The sequence below is a fragment of the Canis lupus genome, chromosome 25, assembly GCF_003254725.2.
Source record: "Canis lupus dingo isolate Sandy chromosome 25, ASM325472v2, whole genome shotgun sequence".
Lineage (NCBI taxonomy): Eukaryota > Metazoa > Chordata > Mammalia > Carnivora > Canidae > Canis > Canis lupus.
The window spans coordinates 16,657,280-16,672,421 of record NC_064267.1 but is presented as its reverse complement, the minus strand read 5'-3'; the positions used below and the strand labels follow the sequence as shown (position 1 = coordinate 16,672,421).

Below are 15,142 nucleotides of genomic sequence, written 5' to 3'. Positions count from 1 at the left end.
ACAGATATATGTATCACAGACTTATAACTGAATTCTGAAAGGCTTGTCCCAGATTTATCAATTAAATTCGATATTCTGTATTTTTACTTTTGTGTGTGTGATTAACTTCAGAAATGACTATAGTAAGACTTTCTCTGATACAGAACTTTTAAAGGTGGGAAAGAGTAATTGTGAAAATGCTGTTTCCCAAATTGTAGTCATAATTTCTATGCCTAATACTCCTTTCTGTTTTTTTTTCCTTTGGGCATGTCTATGTAGAGTAAGTCAAAAGTTTTAGTAAAACTTTAGATTAGCATTCTTACTAAAAGAGGAGAGAAATCCTAGCAGTGTCTGAAGTGGTCCCAAGCAGCTGTATTTTTATGTCACTCTGCACATAAAACTGAGGCATAGCCAGAACTGAGACCTACTCCTGGGGTTTCCTACAACAGTAACCATACTCTGCAGAATAAAAAGCAATCTCTCCAATCTAATCTTGACATTAACAAAAAATAGGAATAGTGACAAATTATTTTGCCAACCCAGATTTGTGCTTTTCCCATTTATTTGAGTGGTCAGCGTAAATCCTACTTTGATATTTAAATGTTTATTATTCTCGAGAGCAGCGCCATGGCAGTCGGCAAGAACAAGCACCTTACGAAAGGCGGCAAAAAGGGAGCCAAGAAGACAGCGGTTGATCCATTTTCTAAGAAAGATTGGTATGATGTGAAAGCGCCAGCTATGTTCAATATAAGAAATATTGGAGAAACACTAGTCACAAGAACTCAAGGAACCAAAATTGCGTCTGATGGTCTCAAGGGTTGCGTTTTTGAAGTTAGTCTTGCTGATCTGCAGAATGATGAAGTTGCATTTAGGAAATTCAAGCTAATCACTGAGGATGTGCAGGGCAAAAACTGCCTGACTAATTTTCATGGCATGGATCTTACCCGTGACAAAATGTGCTCCATGGTCAAAAAATGGCAGACCATGATTGAAGCTCATGTTGATGTAAAGACTACCTATGGCTATTTGCTTCGTCTATTTTTTGTTGGTTTTACTAAAAAATGCAATAATCAGATTCGGAAGACCTCTTACGCTCAGCACCAACAGGTCCACCAAATCCGGAAAAAGATGATGGAAATCATGACTCGAGAGGTGCAGACAAATGACTTGAAAGAAGTGGTCAATAAATTGATTCCAGACAGCATCAGAAAAGATATAGAAAAAGCTTGTCAGTCTATTTATCCACTCCATGATGTTTTTGTTAGAAAAGTAAAAATGCTGAAGAAGCCCAAGTTTGAATTGGGAAAACTCATGGAGCTTCATGGTGAAGGTAGTAGTTCTGGAAAAGCTACAGGGGGATGAGACCAGTGCTAAAGTTGAATGAGCTGATGGATATGAACCACCAGTCCAAGGATCTGTTTAAAATTCAGACATTTAATGGTGACAAATAAAAACATTTGTGATGAAAAAAATAAATGTTTATTATTCTCAAGTGTCTGAAATCAAGGCTCTGCCAATAATTGCAGAAAAATCTAAATCACCATCTTGTTTTTCTTTGTCACTATTGAGGGGAGTTGGAGATTATCACCAAGTTTTCTTCCAATTATATGATTCCATTTAATGGCTCTGATAAGTGAGTATTTGAGTATACTAAATAGGTTTACATTTTTAGAGGAGTATTCTCATCTAAATAGTATTCTCATCTCTCTCTCAAGGTATTGTAAGAATTCATGTATATAATGGCTGAGCCTGGTCAATGGTATTTAAGAAACTTTTACACTAAACAGTTTTCTACCACACTAGGAAAATAATGGTTTTGTTGTGGGGCTGAATTTGTCTGTTTAACTGATTCCTTATTATTGAACATGTTATTTCCAACTATAAAAAGTTTTTTGAGTTTAGTTGACACACAATGTTACATTAGTTTCAGGTGTACAATAGTGATTCAACATCTCTATACATTATGCTATATGCTCACAAGTGGAGCTCCCATTGGTCTCCATATGGCACCTACTAAAATATCATTGACTATATTCCCTAGGCTGGACCTTTTATTCTAATGACTTATTCATTCTCTAACCAGAATTCTGTATATCCTACTCCCCACCCACCCATTTTGCTCATCTTTTTACCCTCTCCCTTTGGCAACCATCACTTTGTTCTTGTGTTTAAAGGTCTGCTTCTGCTTTTTATTTATTCACTTGTTTTGTTTTTTAGATTCCATACATGATTAAAATAATACAGTATTTGTCTTTCTCTCTCTGACTTATTTCACTTAGCATAATACCCTCTAGGTGCATCCATGTTGTCGCAAAGGCAAAATCTCATCTTTTTTTTCTGGCTGAGTAATATGCCAGTGTGTATAGACATATCTTGGCCATCATAAGTTATTTCTCATTCTTCCCCTTTTTCAGATGTCTTTTTCTTCCTGAATAGGTGTAATGATAAATTTTATGTGTCAGTTTAGATATTAGATATTTGGTGAAATAATATTCTGTGTGTTTCTGTGAGAGTGTTTTTGCATGTGGTTAACATTTATATCAGCAGGCTGAATTGAAGCTGCCCTCCATAAATGTGAGTGGGTCTCACACAATCAGTTTATAGCCTACATAGAACAAGAAGCTGACCCTCTTCTCTGAGAGAGAAAAAAACTTTCTGCCCTGATGGCGTTTGACCTAGGCATTGGCTCTTCCACCTGGCAGCTTCCAGCTGAACTGGGACGTCAGCCTTGCAGATTTTGGACTTACTGGCCTCTGTAATCTCATAAGCCGGTTCCTTATATAAATCTCTTCCTGTAATCACTCTCTATATAATAATCTTTATATGCATATAATCTTTATATGCAAAGTCTAATAATATCTGTAATAAATCTCTATGTATATATGCATATTTACACACATGTATATATCATATTGACTCTGTTTCTCTGGACAACCCTGACTAATACAATGGATGATGAAGAACACATGACTTTCATTGTATTTAGAAACGTTTTTTTTTAGTGACAATATGGGATTGCTTAGCAGAAAAACATATGTTGTGTTATTTGTGAATTACAATCATTGGCATGGGGGTGCTATAGCTATAATTTAGAAAACTTCATGGGATCCCTGGGTGGCTCAGCGATTTGGCGCCTGCCTTCAGCCCAAGGTGTGATCCTGGAGTCCTGGGATCGAGTCCCACGTTGGGCTCCCTGCATGGAGCCTGCTTTTCCCTCTGCCTGTGTCTCTGCTTCTCTCTCTGTGTCTCTCATGAATAAATAAATAAATAAATCTTTAAAAAAATTTAGAAAACTTCCTTTTATTTTACTTTTCAGATGAAATAGATTTTGAAAAGAGCAAATAATGTTTAATATAAATTCCATTAAAGAATAAATGAAAATTGAATAAGTCACTTGAGATATGTAATTTAAAACGTTAATAATGTAAATTTTGTTTCATGAGTTTATGTTTCAGCAACGTGACTGACATGTCAAAATACTATCATATTTAAAATTTTAATAGTTTAGAGATTTTATTTTTAAGTAATGTCCACACCCAACGTGGGGTTCAAATCCACCACCCCAAGATCAAGAACCGCAGGCTCTACTGACTCAGCCAGTCATGTGCCCCGAAAGTTTATCTATAATCAATAACTTTAATTGACCTAGAACATTAGTATTTTTAGTCATTTAAAAAAATGAACATATTTTCTTCATTTTACCCTTCCAAAATCACTAAAAACTCTGACATGATTTTAAAGAGTAATTTCAGCAAAGTCTGGAAACTGAAGGTTAAAGGAATTAACAACTTATTTTCTCCATAGACCTAGTTTTTGAGGAACTTGATTGGAATTTGTGGCAGAGCTCACACCAGGACAATCTAGACCAGGGTTCCTCAACCTTGGCACTACTGACATTGTGGGTTGGATAATTCTTTGTTATATTTTAGAATGTTCAGCAGCACCCTGGCCTCCACCATGTACCCCTGACTGAGCAACCAAAAATGTATCTGGACCGTGCAGAAAGTCTCCCGGTGGGGCAAAATCAGCCCAGGCGAGAACCACTGGTGCGAACACATATGGCACGAGCAAGGCTAGTTGCATGAATAAGTAGAGATCACAGCCTAAAATACATGTAAATAAGGGATTGTCTAATAAAAATAAAATTTAATAAAGAACAACAATCAAAAAACTTTGGACTCCATGGGGTAGGGATCATAGCTGTTCTGTTCTTCATCTTTTGCCTCCTCACATTTGACATTGTGGTTAATAGGGAGCTGATTTTGCTTTACACTGACTTTTGTAATGCCTCTCTGCCTTGGTTTTCACCAAATTTAAGGCAACAGCCTACCTGGAATAAGACTACTCTCCTAATTTGTTAAGGCATTCTCTAGTGAGAGAGCTTTTAAACCTCTGTGATGATTTTGTTTGATGTAATGATGGTTCAGCGAAGTAATAAAGTTCCCAATTGACCAAGCTTTATGTTACCCCTGCCTTGGCAGGAAGACAGGGATGTAGCAAGGACCTTATTTCCTGAGAATTCCATTTTTGGTGAGGTCTGGAATGAGCTAAGAAACTAGTGGCTTTAACTAAATGAGGAAGTAGGAGAAAACAGAAATGTTGGGTGACCATGAGGGTCCATTTGATGCATCCATTCGGTGAGGCTATAGTCCCCAGTTATTTAACCACTCATTTGGGTGTTACTTTGAGATACTTTACACATGTGGGTACCATGTACAATCAGCTGACTTTAAGTAAAGGAGACTACCCTGGATAATATGAGTGGGCCTGATCCAATCAGTTGAAAGACCTTGAGTGTAACTGAGGGCTTTCCCTGAGGTAGAAAACATTTCACCTTCCCCCAGCAGCTTCAGCTTCTGCTCCAGCAGATCTAGTTTGCAGGCCTGCCCCACAGATTTTGAATTTGCCTTGTCAGCCCTCACAATTTTTTGCAATAAATCTCTCCCTCCCCTCTCTCACTCTCTCCTCTGTTTCACCTCAAGCCTTAATGTTCAAGCTGGTTTACAGTAGGAGAACTACAAGCATTGTTATTATCAAGGGACAGAATGGGGACAAGCCCCTATCTTGTTTATTTTGTTTTCTTCTGGAATCTGGCACATGGCTCTCAATAAATGATGAATCGAATGAAATACGTTATTAGCAATTACTGCAAAAAGCTCTGGAGTATTATTTTTTTAAAATACAATCACTGGGGCGGGAGGGATTTTTTTAAAACAGATTTTATTTATTTATTCGTGAGACACACACACACACACACACACACACACACACACACAGAGGCAGAGGGAGAAGCAGGCTCCATGCAGGGAGCCCGATGTGGGACTCGATCCCGGTGTCCAGGATCACGCCCTGGGCTGAAGGCGGCGCTAAACCACTGAACCGTCCGGGCTGCCCTCTGAAGTATTTAAAACAATATTTTAAATGTTTCTGCTAGGAAGTTGGTGATTTCTATGGAAAAAAAAGGGCATCATTTAGCTTTCAAAATTCAAAAAAAGAAAAGTATTTTCATTATATAAGTAACACTAAGCACATTATTGAAAATCTGGAAAATAGAGGGAAAAATACCTTATATTCACAGTCATAACATAACTAGTGTTAGCATTTTGGTGCATTTCCTTGAGGCTTCCGTTCTGAACCCCTACCCCAAGCAAATGCCAGTTTTTGTATAGAGGCAATCATGCTGTATTTAAAATTTCCCCTGCTTGCTGCTTTGTTATTGCTTAATCTTCATAAATCTCATTTTTTCCTTTATTTATTTAGTTTTCTGTTGAAAATAGCTTTACCATTTAAGTGAAGTCAATTTATACTCTTTGATAAGATGTACTTTAAGTAAGCCCCTTTTAGATGTTCGGCATTTCACATCGGCTGTATCCCTTTCTATCCTCTAAACAAGCATGCGGCAAATATTAGCATCCCCATTGTACAGATGAGGAAATTGGTCTGGGTGTCGCTGAAGAGCTTGTCCAGTCTGCCATGGCAGAGCTTTCAAAAAATGCACTCTTTCTAGTTTGCCATGCTGTCTTGTCTGCTTATTTTACACCATATTCTCTTCTGTGGGTAAAGGGATTTACAGACTGTGGGAGAGCACTCCTTTTCATCTTGTTCCATGGGAAAGAATATGGGCAAAGACTCAATATCTGGTTTGATGTTGTATCATACAGTGCCAGCATTTTTCTAAAGTTTGACAAAGTGAGGATGTCTTTTTTTCTTTTATGACTATTTATGCTTCATTTCAATCTATGTTTTCAAATTTAGTTCACGTTCCAATAATTTTTACCAAGGAAAAGTTAACTATGGAAAACCATAGTTTTAGACTTTGGGTTAGTCACTGGCACCCCTCCCATTTGAAATCCACAGACAGATACATGCTTAAAAATTGACAGAGAAAAGTGCTACATCATCATTCAACTCAAATGGAAGGATGTAAAGTAAAATGAATAAATAAATAAAAATAAGTAAAATGAAGCTATGATTAAAGAAATGTTCAAAGATTAAGAATGGGCACTGTCAGTTGAATCTCCTTTTCATGTGAAGTAGTAACAGCATTCTTTCCATATTGGGTGTAATTAGAAATACTATGAAACTTTGGTTGTTTTACTGGGTGTTCAACACATTGAAGTAAATAATGCCACATTAAACAATCCCAAATGTGACTGATCAATTAAAATTAATTGCACATGATCAAATTATAGCATGAAAAACACTACTTCACTTCCTTTGCCCTCAAGTAGCTCCTGTATATTGCAAATAAGAATGCTTCCCCAGAATTATCTATAGTGATGTTGTATGCTGAGTATGGTTATGTTTTTTAACTTTTTTGTGGATTCGTGCTATTTCATTGTTCTTGAGTAAAATATGCAAGTTGATATTAACTCTGTGTCTTCTGGATCTGGCCAATTTATGAGTAGGACTTGTTCTCTCCCCTTCTACCTCTGATTTCTAAAATAAAAAAAAATTATGCATTAATGCTGGGGGAAGATTTCTGACCACAGGGACTTTCTGGACCTCCTTCAGAGAATACCTAATGAGTAGTGCTGGCCACCATGTCAAAGACCAGCTTAGCTGAATAGAACTACTCTGCTACAGTGAAAGGGACTTTGTTGAATTGCAAAAGCTCTCTAGAAGGTACTTAAACATGTTGTACATTCCATTTCTTTGAAAGGTCAGCTTGGTAAACCTATCTAGAGAGATACTAAGGATAAACATATCCTCCCAGTTCTACAACATTGAGAAGCAAGCATGGTTATCTAGAGGTGAGTTTACATACCAGCATAATTCATGAAATTTATGTGCCAGGAGGTTCATATAGGGTACACTTTTAGTGCTATATATATATCCTTAGAAAATTTTGGAATGTTATTTTTGATTTTGTATTTTCTTCAATCAGTAACTCAGTGGAAAATGCTGTCTGAGGTGATTGTTTCATAAATGTTGTAAACCTACATTTATGAAGATTTAAGGTGATTCACTAATCATCTTAAATCCCACACTGAATCTGTCTGTATTCAAGCATTCTTGTAAATGAAGGCTAACAAGTGCAAGTCAGTTGTTGAAGACTATGCTGTCTAGCGTGGTAAAAATCTCCCATTTATTTTTATGTCCTTAATTTGGAGACTGTAGACAAGCTAGGTCTCAGAAGAACTGAGGAGAGGCCTCCTCCCCTTCAGTGCCAGTTGTGCCTGGGGGGTGTGCTTCAGAGATTTCCTGCCCAGTCGGGTAGCCTCGTTTACCTATGCCAGACTTGGGAGAAGTCTTTTTTTTTTTTTTTTAAATTTTTATTTATTTATGATAGTCACAGAGAGAGAGAGAGAGAGAGAGAGAGAGGCAGAGACACAGGCAGAGGGAGAAGCAGGCTCCATGCACCGGGAGCCCGACGTGGGATTCGATCCCGGGTCTCCAGGATCGCGCCCTGGGCCAAAGGCAGGCGCTAAACCGCTGCGCCAGCCAGGGATCCCGGGAGAAGTCTTGAACCAAGTGAGACAGTGAATGTGTAAGACCTTCAGAAAGGACTAAACACGGTGACGTATAAGGTAGAATCATTATGATAATCACCTTCACATCTTCAAGATTAAAATGTGAAACTTTTCCTTTTGGATAGAACGTAGTTGGTGGAGGCAGGCCACTAGGAGGAACTGGAAGAATGACAAAAATGAGATTTTGGAAGGCACAAGGCAGTCATGGAAGAAATGAGTACTAGATGAACTAAAAGGACAGAGAAGGAAGAATTGTTCCCAGGCAAGTTGAAGACTGACAGGTGTTCTTGGCCCTAGTGGCATTTGTTGATTTGGGGTACAGGTCTAGGATCAGATGTGGCTTAGGCAGATGGTCCTCATGAAAGGAAGAGAAACCAGCAAAGCTCTAAACAATACAGGGCCTAGTGTGACAAATTGGAAACTTGAAACGCTTCACACGCAGAGCTGGTTTTCTCTGCAAAATATTTGCTGAGTTATCAGGATTCATAGGATGATGGGGAATGGGGCTGGAAGTTTCTACAGGGCAAATGAAACCTCCCACAAGCTTACATTCTTAAAAAACGAGAAGCCTCTGGGGGGACAGGGCCTACTTCAAGCACACGGCTGTTTCCTCTTGGCCTTAAGACTTTTGCCAGATGTAGACATGTTGTGTGTGTGTGTGTGTGTGTGTGTGTGTGTGTGTAAGGAACCTGGAAAGCTGGTTTGAAAACGTCTGAAATCTTCCAGAGTTGAGGAAACTGACATCCACTGGGCTCTCCATCAGAAGTAGGGCAGGGCTATGCCCCAGGAACAGGGTGGATATAGACAAAGGCCTATAGACAAAGGCCTATAGTCTCATCCTAAAACTGCAACCCTGCCCCAAACCAGTTAAATTCCTGATTGGATTCATGTGATCAAGCCCTCATATCTAAGAAAAAAAGGGACACACTGTCTAGTGCAATAGAGCATCAGCAATAACCTCCACTTTTCTATATGCAACATCTGGCATATAGTCAACAATATCTAGTCGTGCATGGATATAAATGAACATAGGCTGTACAAAAATAAACATTTTCTAGATGTTTTCTCCCACTGTAAAGAGATTCCAATCTAATCAGAGAAGCAACTCTTTGACAAAAGTAGGAAGTTTATGCTGGCTAATAGATAAGAGAAATTAGATGCCTGTTGTTTTTTGCTCATCCTTTACTATATTTAAAATATGGCTTCAAAAAATGTAAGTCACACCTCTGGAATTATTTTATTCTTCTTAATACAATTTTTGCTTTCAAAGTTTTTCTATTCTTCCTATGTCTATGTTTTGAGGTACTTACTAAAAAATACTAACTTGGTAATTACCCATTGAGTCACTAAAAAGCATTGGAGTGTAAGAAATGAAGCAGACAGATATTCCATTAAATTTAGCATTCTTGTTAATGATAACAAAGGGCAGAGTTAGAAAAAAATGGAGAAGAGAATATAGACAGATAACTCAGTGGGAGTCTGATTACAAATTTAACCTAAACTGGGAAGAAGAAGGAGGGGAAAACCCAGGCTTTTGTGTTGGAAGGTCTGCATTAGAATCCTGCTCCATTGCTCCCTGGCTGTGTGACTCTGGTCAAGTGTTTTAAAGCTCTCTACAACTTAGTTCCCTCAACCTTAACAAGCAGAGGTAATGATGTCTAATTTATACTGTAATCAAGTTTGAATGAAACAGTGTATGTGAAGTTCTTTGCATGTACTGAGTGATAAGTATTATTGGTATTGTTATTATTTATACACCATCTATATTCTAAAAGTGGGGAAATAAAAATAATAATAAAACTAGGGAAGTAGGCAAGAAAAAAAATTAAAATGAGTTATGCTGGAGTGACCAAAAGGAAAGTGGGGAGAAATGGGAATGAAGAGGCAAACATGGAGGGGAGGTCACATTTGGAATTTGGGCAGCTTTGCTGGCCATGAGGATGAACTTGGAGTGGAAGGTAGTGCATTTTGAATTAGCAATGTGATCCAATATTGGGACAATTAGAAGTAAAGAAAGTCCAGGGCTTTGCCAGCCACGTTTTATTTATTTATTTATTTATTTATTTATTTATTTATTTATTTATTTATTTATTTATTATGATAGTCACAGAGAGAGAGAGAGAGAGAGAGAGAGAGAGAGGCAGAGACAGAGGCAGAGGGAGAAGCAGGCTCCATGCACCGGGAGCCCGACGTGGGATTCAATCCTGGGTCTCTAGGATCGCGCCCTGGGCCAAAGGCAGGTGCTAAACTGCTGCGCCACCCAGGGATCCCCCCAGCCATGTTTTATGATAGGAGAAATAAGGAGAGGAAGGAAGAAAGATAAAATTAACAGGAGAAAATGCTAAGGAAACACAAGAATTATACTGAAAGAGATGGAAAGGAACAGCATTTGGATTTGACTCTGTTACATTTTCAGAGATGTGTTAATTCACCCACCTGGGCTGTGTGGAGGAACAGGGTCCCCGATCATGTTTTCTGTAGTTCCTCTCAAGACATTTGCATCAGGCACTGTACTTCCGTTCCTTCCAAAGAGGAATATGTGATTACTTTAAAACATTAAACCGTACTTCTGTTTTTGTAAATAAACACTACTTTGTGTGGTTCAAAGTGGTAAGAAAGTGTATATAGTGAAAATCCTCCTTGCTATCCATTGTCCGCTAGCTATATAATTTTTTTTCTTGAAGGCAATGAAAGTCATTGTCTTTGTTTCTTGTATGTATTTCCAGAGATATTTACTTACATGTATAAATATAAAAGTTTTCCCTTTAGGACACACAGGATGCCATAACATATAAGCTGTTCTGGATTGTATTTTTTTCTCCTTAACAATATCCTTTGATATTAGTTCATGGCAGATTAGATTAGTTCATGGAAGTATACAAAAAGCTTCCCAATTTTTTTTCTTTTACCAAGTTGCTTAAGATTCTATTTTATAGATTTCTTTAAATTCATATAACCAGTCATTCTCGATGGACACATAGGCTGTTTCCACTATTTTGCTACTGCAAAGAGTGCTACAGTAAGGAATCTTCTGCACATGTGATTTTGTACATGTGTACATAGATATTGAAGATAAATTTCCAGAAGAGAGATTGCTCAGTCAGAGGATCTATGTATTTGTGATTTATAAGTAGATATTATCAAAAGTGCCCTTCTTAAAACCTGTGTCAGGGGGCACCTGGGTGGCTCAGTGGTTGAGCATCTGCTTTCGGCTCAGGGTGTGATCCCGGGGTCCTGGGATGGAGTCCCGCATCGGGCTCCCCGCAGGGACCCTGATTCTTCCTCTGTGTCTCTGCCTCTCTGTGTTTCTCATGAATGAATAAATAAAATCTTTTTAAAAAGCTGTGTAAGTTTCATCTCCACAGTAATGTATGAGAGCATCTGAATTCTCCAAACTCTAACACAGTGTTTTATATTATTTTTAAATATTTGTCAAATTTATAGGTAAAAAATGGTATATCTGCACAGTTTTTTTGCATTTAATATAAATGGAGTTGAGCATATTTATTAATGTTTAAGAACCATTTGTATTTTCTGTAAACTATTTTATTCTATTGTGAGTATTTTTCTTTTTTTCCCCCAACACTTTAAATATGTCATTCCACTCTCATCTTTCTTGCACGGTTTCTGAGGAGAAGTCCAACGTAATTCTACCCTTGTTCCACTACAGGTAAGATGTCCTCCCCCCTCTCTATCCTTTTACAAGATTTTCTTTGTTTTCTAAAGATTTTATTTATTTATTCACAACAGACACACACACAGAGAGGTAGAGACATAGGCAGAGGGAGAAGCAGGCTTCCTGTGGGGAGCCTGATGTGGGATTCAATCCCAGGACCCCGGGATCACAACCAGAGCCGAAGGCAGATGTTCAACTGCTGAGCGACCCAGGTGTTTCTCAAGATTTTCTCTTTATGTTTGTCTATACTTTAGACATGGAATATGTGTTGAATATGAGATACACTGCATATTTTTTTGGTTTTTATCCTACTTATTATTCTCTGACCTTCCTAGACCTGTGGCTTAGAATCTGTCATTAGTTTTGGAAAATTCTTAAATGTTATCACTTCCAATGTTTCTTGTTGTTTTTCTCTCTTTCATCTCCTTCTGGTATTCCCGTTATGTGGATGCTACTTCTTTTGTTATTTTCCCACAGTTCTTGGATATTCTGTTCCATATCTTTCTTTCCTTTATCTTTGCATTTCAATTTTAGAATTTTCTATTGACCTATGTTGGAATCTCACTGGTTCTCCTTGGCTGTGTTCTGTGCACTGATGAACCCATCAAAGGCATTCTTCATTTCTTTTGCAGTGTTTTGGATTTCTCATATTTCCTTTAGATTCTTTCCTTTAGTCTTCATCTCTCTGCTTACATTACCTGTCTGTTCTTGCATGTTATCCATTTTGTCCACTAGAGCCCTTACCTTACTAATCATAGTTATTTCAAACTCCTGGTGTGATAATCCCCAAACTCCTAACTCTTGCTTTGTCTTTTCATATTATGCTTTTATTCTTTAACCTTTCAGAATGCTGTGTAATTTTTTTTGTTGAAAACTGGATTTTATGACTTGGGTAAAAATTACTTAGGTAAACACCTTTAGTGGAGATTTTATATTTATCTGGTGAGGAACTAGGCTGTTTTTATTGTTTGCAGTGGCTATGGGGTCAGGGGCTAAAGTTTCTTCCGGTGTCCCTGTTTTTGTTTCCTTTGTTGTCTTTGGGTTTCCCTAGAGATTTCTAAAATAGGGTCTGAGTCCTGCAGTTCTTTTAGCTCTAATCCTTCTTACTATACAGGAGCTCTCTGGATGTCATGGTAAGATGTAGGGGCAGGGGAAATGTTCTATGGCCCTATGACTAGGTCTCAGTCTTTTAGAAAGTCCCAGTTGAATATTTCCTTTTCTCCACAGTGAGGTCTGGAAGGGCCTGGTGGTGGATATTTCCCTTCCTCCAGGTTGATTAGGTGCTGGCAAAATATCTTTTCTCGAGGTCCAGGCTTTGTTAAGAAGAATAGAGAACTCTGGGCATATTTCAAAATGGTTATTTTCTCCCTTCCCTGAAGGAAGCAGGAAGAAATTTTTCTCAGATCTTCTCAGTGAGAATCTGGTAGAGCTCTTGGGGGTACATGTCAGGAAAGTGTAGGGTCCCTTCTAAGATTAGGCCTTTTCTGAATTTTTAACTCTCAAGCTTGTTCAAACTGAGCTCCTAACAATTCATCAATGACAGTTAGGTGTTCTTACTGATACTAGTTCCAGAGGTGGGCTCCTGTTCCTCTAAGGTATGAGTCTCTACATCTATCTGTCTTTTCAGTTTTCACAGCAGCAGCTTATCCTGTGACCTGAATTCTTTGAGGGATCTAAGAATATCTGTTGACTTTAGTTTGTCCAACTTTTTTCTTGTGTGGACAGCAGTGATGATTTCCAAGTCTTTACATGTCAGACTGGAAAATAGAAGTCATATTTTTCTTATTGATTTATAGGAGCTTTTTGTATATTAGGGAAATGAGTTCTTTTTTTTTTAAGTTTTTATTTATTTATTCAGGAGAGAAAGGGCAGAGACATACTCAAAGGGAGAAGCAGGCTCTCTGAAGTTAGCCAGATGCAGGACTCGATTCCAGGACCCTGGGATCACGCTCTGAGCCCATGGCAGACGGTCAACCACTGAGCCACCCAGGTATCCTGGGAAATGAGTTCTTTAACTTGATATGAGATGCACATTTTTTTCATTTTGTCATTTATCTTCTGAATTTGTGTTTTCCCTCCACACAATTAAACAAATATTTTGTATGTGTTAGAATTTGTCATTATTCCCTCTTAGACATTTGGGTTCTGTTATACAATTAGTAAGACCTTCACTACTGAGATTAGAAGAGAATTCTTCCATTGTTTCTTTTAGTACTTGTTACGGCTTTTAAAAAAAATATTGAAATATTTGCTCAATTTAGGTTGTATCCTCATGTAAACTGTGAGGAGTACATACCATTTATGTTTTCCCAGTTGTCTATTCAGTTGTTTCAAAACCATTTACTCAATTGTTCATTCCATTCTCCCCCTATTGCTTGCCTTATCACATATTAACTTATTCTGTGTATTTGGGTCTATTTCTGTGATTTCTATTCTGTTATTGTTTTATCTCCCTATTGATATTCTAATATAAATAGATCATATAGCAACACTACTCTGTTTTGATACTATAGCTTTAAAATATTAAAAAATATTGTATAGCTAGTTACTCTCCATATCTCTTGTCAATTTAAATTTAATATTCTTTTTTTAAAAGGTTTTCTTTCTTTATTTAACAGAGAGAGAGAGAGCACACAAGCAGGGAGAGCAGCAGAGGGAGAGTGAGAAACAGGCTTTCAGCTGAGCAGGGAGCCCAATGCCGGGGCTGGGATCATGACCTGAGCTGAAGGCAGAGGCTTAACTGACTGAGCTACCCAAGCACCCCTAAATTTAATTTTCTATATTAACTTTAGCATCAAGGTTAAGTTTTTAGATTAATTTAGGAATGATTACATATTTATAAAATTGAATTTAAAAAAATCTAAGAACACTATATGCCTTTCTATTTGTTCAAGTATTCTTTTGTGTCCCTAAGGAGCTTTAAGTATATTTCTTCATTTAGATCTTGCACATTTTGTTAATTGTATTCCTAGGAAATTTATCTTTCTTTCCCCCACCCTGATTGTAACTAGGGTCTTTAATCCTTTATTATGTCTTTTAGCTGATTGATCCTATGTGTATATAAGATGTTTACTTCTATATATTTATTTTAGGGAAACATGCCATTTATAAATATTTAGAAGTATATGCCTATTAAAATAGAAGGCAGTGTACATAATGGCGGTCTGAAGTCCCATGAACTTAGCGCCACCATTTATCGGCACTGTAACAATAGGCATGTTACTTAATCTTTTTAAGAGAGGGAAGGGGAGAAAGAGAGAGTGAGTGAGCAGAGGGGTGGGGGACAGACACTCAGAGGGAGAGAGAGAGAGAGAGAACCTTAGGCAAGCTCCATACTCAGCATGGAGTCTGACTTGGGGCTTGATCTCACAACCCTGAGATCACAACCTGAGGTTAAATCAAGAGTTGGATGCCTAACCGTCTGAGCCACTCACCCAGGTACCCCTTCCTGAATATGTCAGTTTTCTCATGTGTAAAATGGGATAATAATAGTACCGATTTCATAAGGCAGTTT

The 15,142-nt window shown here is 37.8% G+C and overlaps 1 protein-coding gene across 1 annotated transcript; it reads left to right on the top strand.

Moving 5' to 3' along the window:
- Window positions 1-603: 603 nt before the first annotated feature.
- Window positions 604-1,367, top strand: LOC112669540 (40S ribosomal protein S3a-like). The gene has a single exon (XM_035719853.1). The coding sequence runs from the start codon at window positions 607-609 to the stop codon at window positions 1,339-1,341; it is 735 nt and encodes a 244-aa protein (XP_035575746.1). The 5' UTR covers window positions 604-606; the 3' UTR covers window positions 1,342-1,367.
- The last annotated feature ends 13,775 nt before the right edge of the window (window positions 1,368-15,142 follow it).

Bases quoted from the DNA above. Each gene is read 5' to 3' on its own strand.
- LOC112669540 (XM_035719853.1), top strand. From the start codon at position 607: ATGGCAGTCGGCAAGAACAAGCACCTTACGAAAGGCGGCAAAAAGGGA.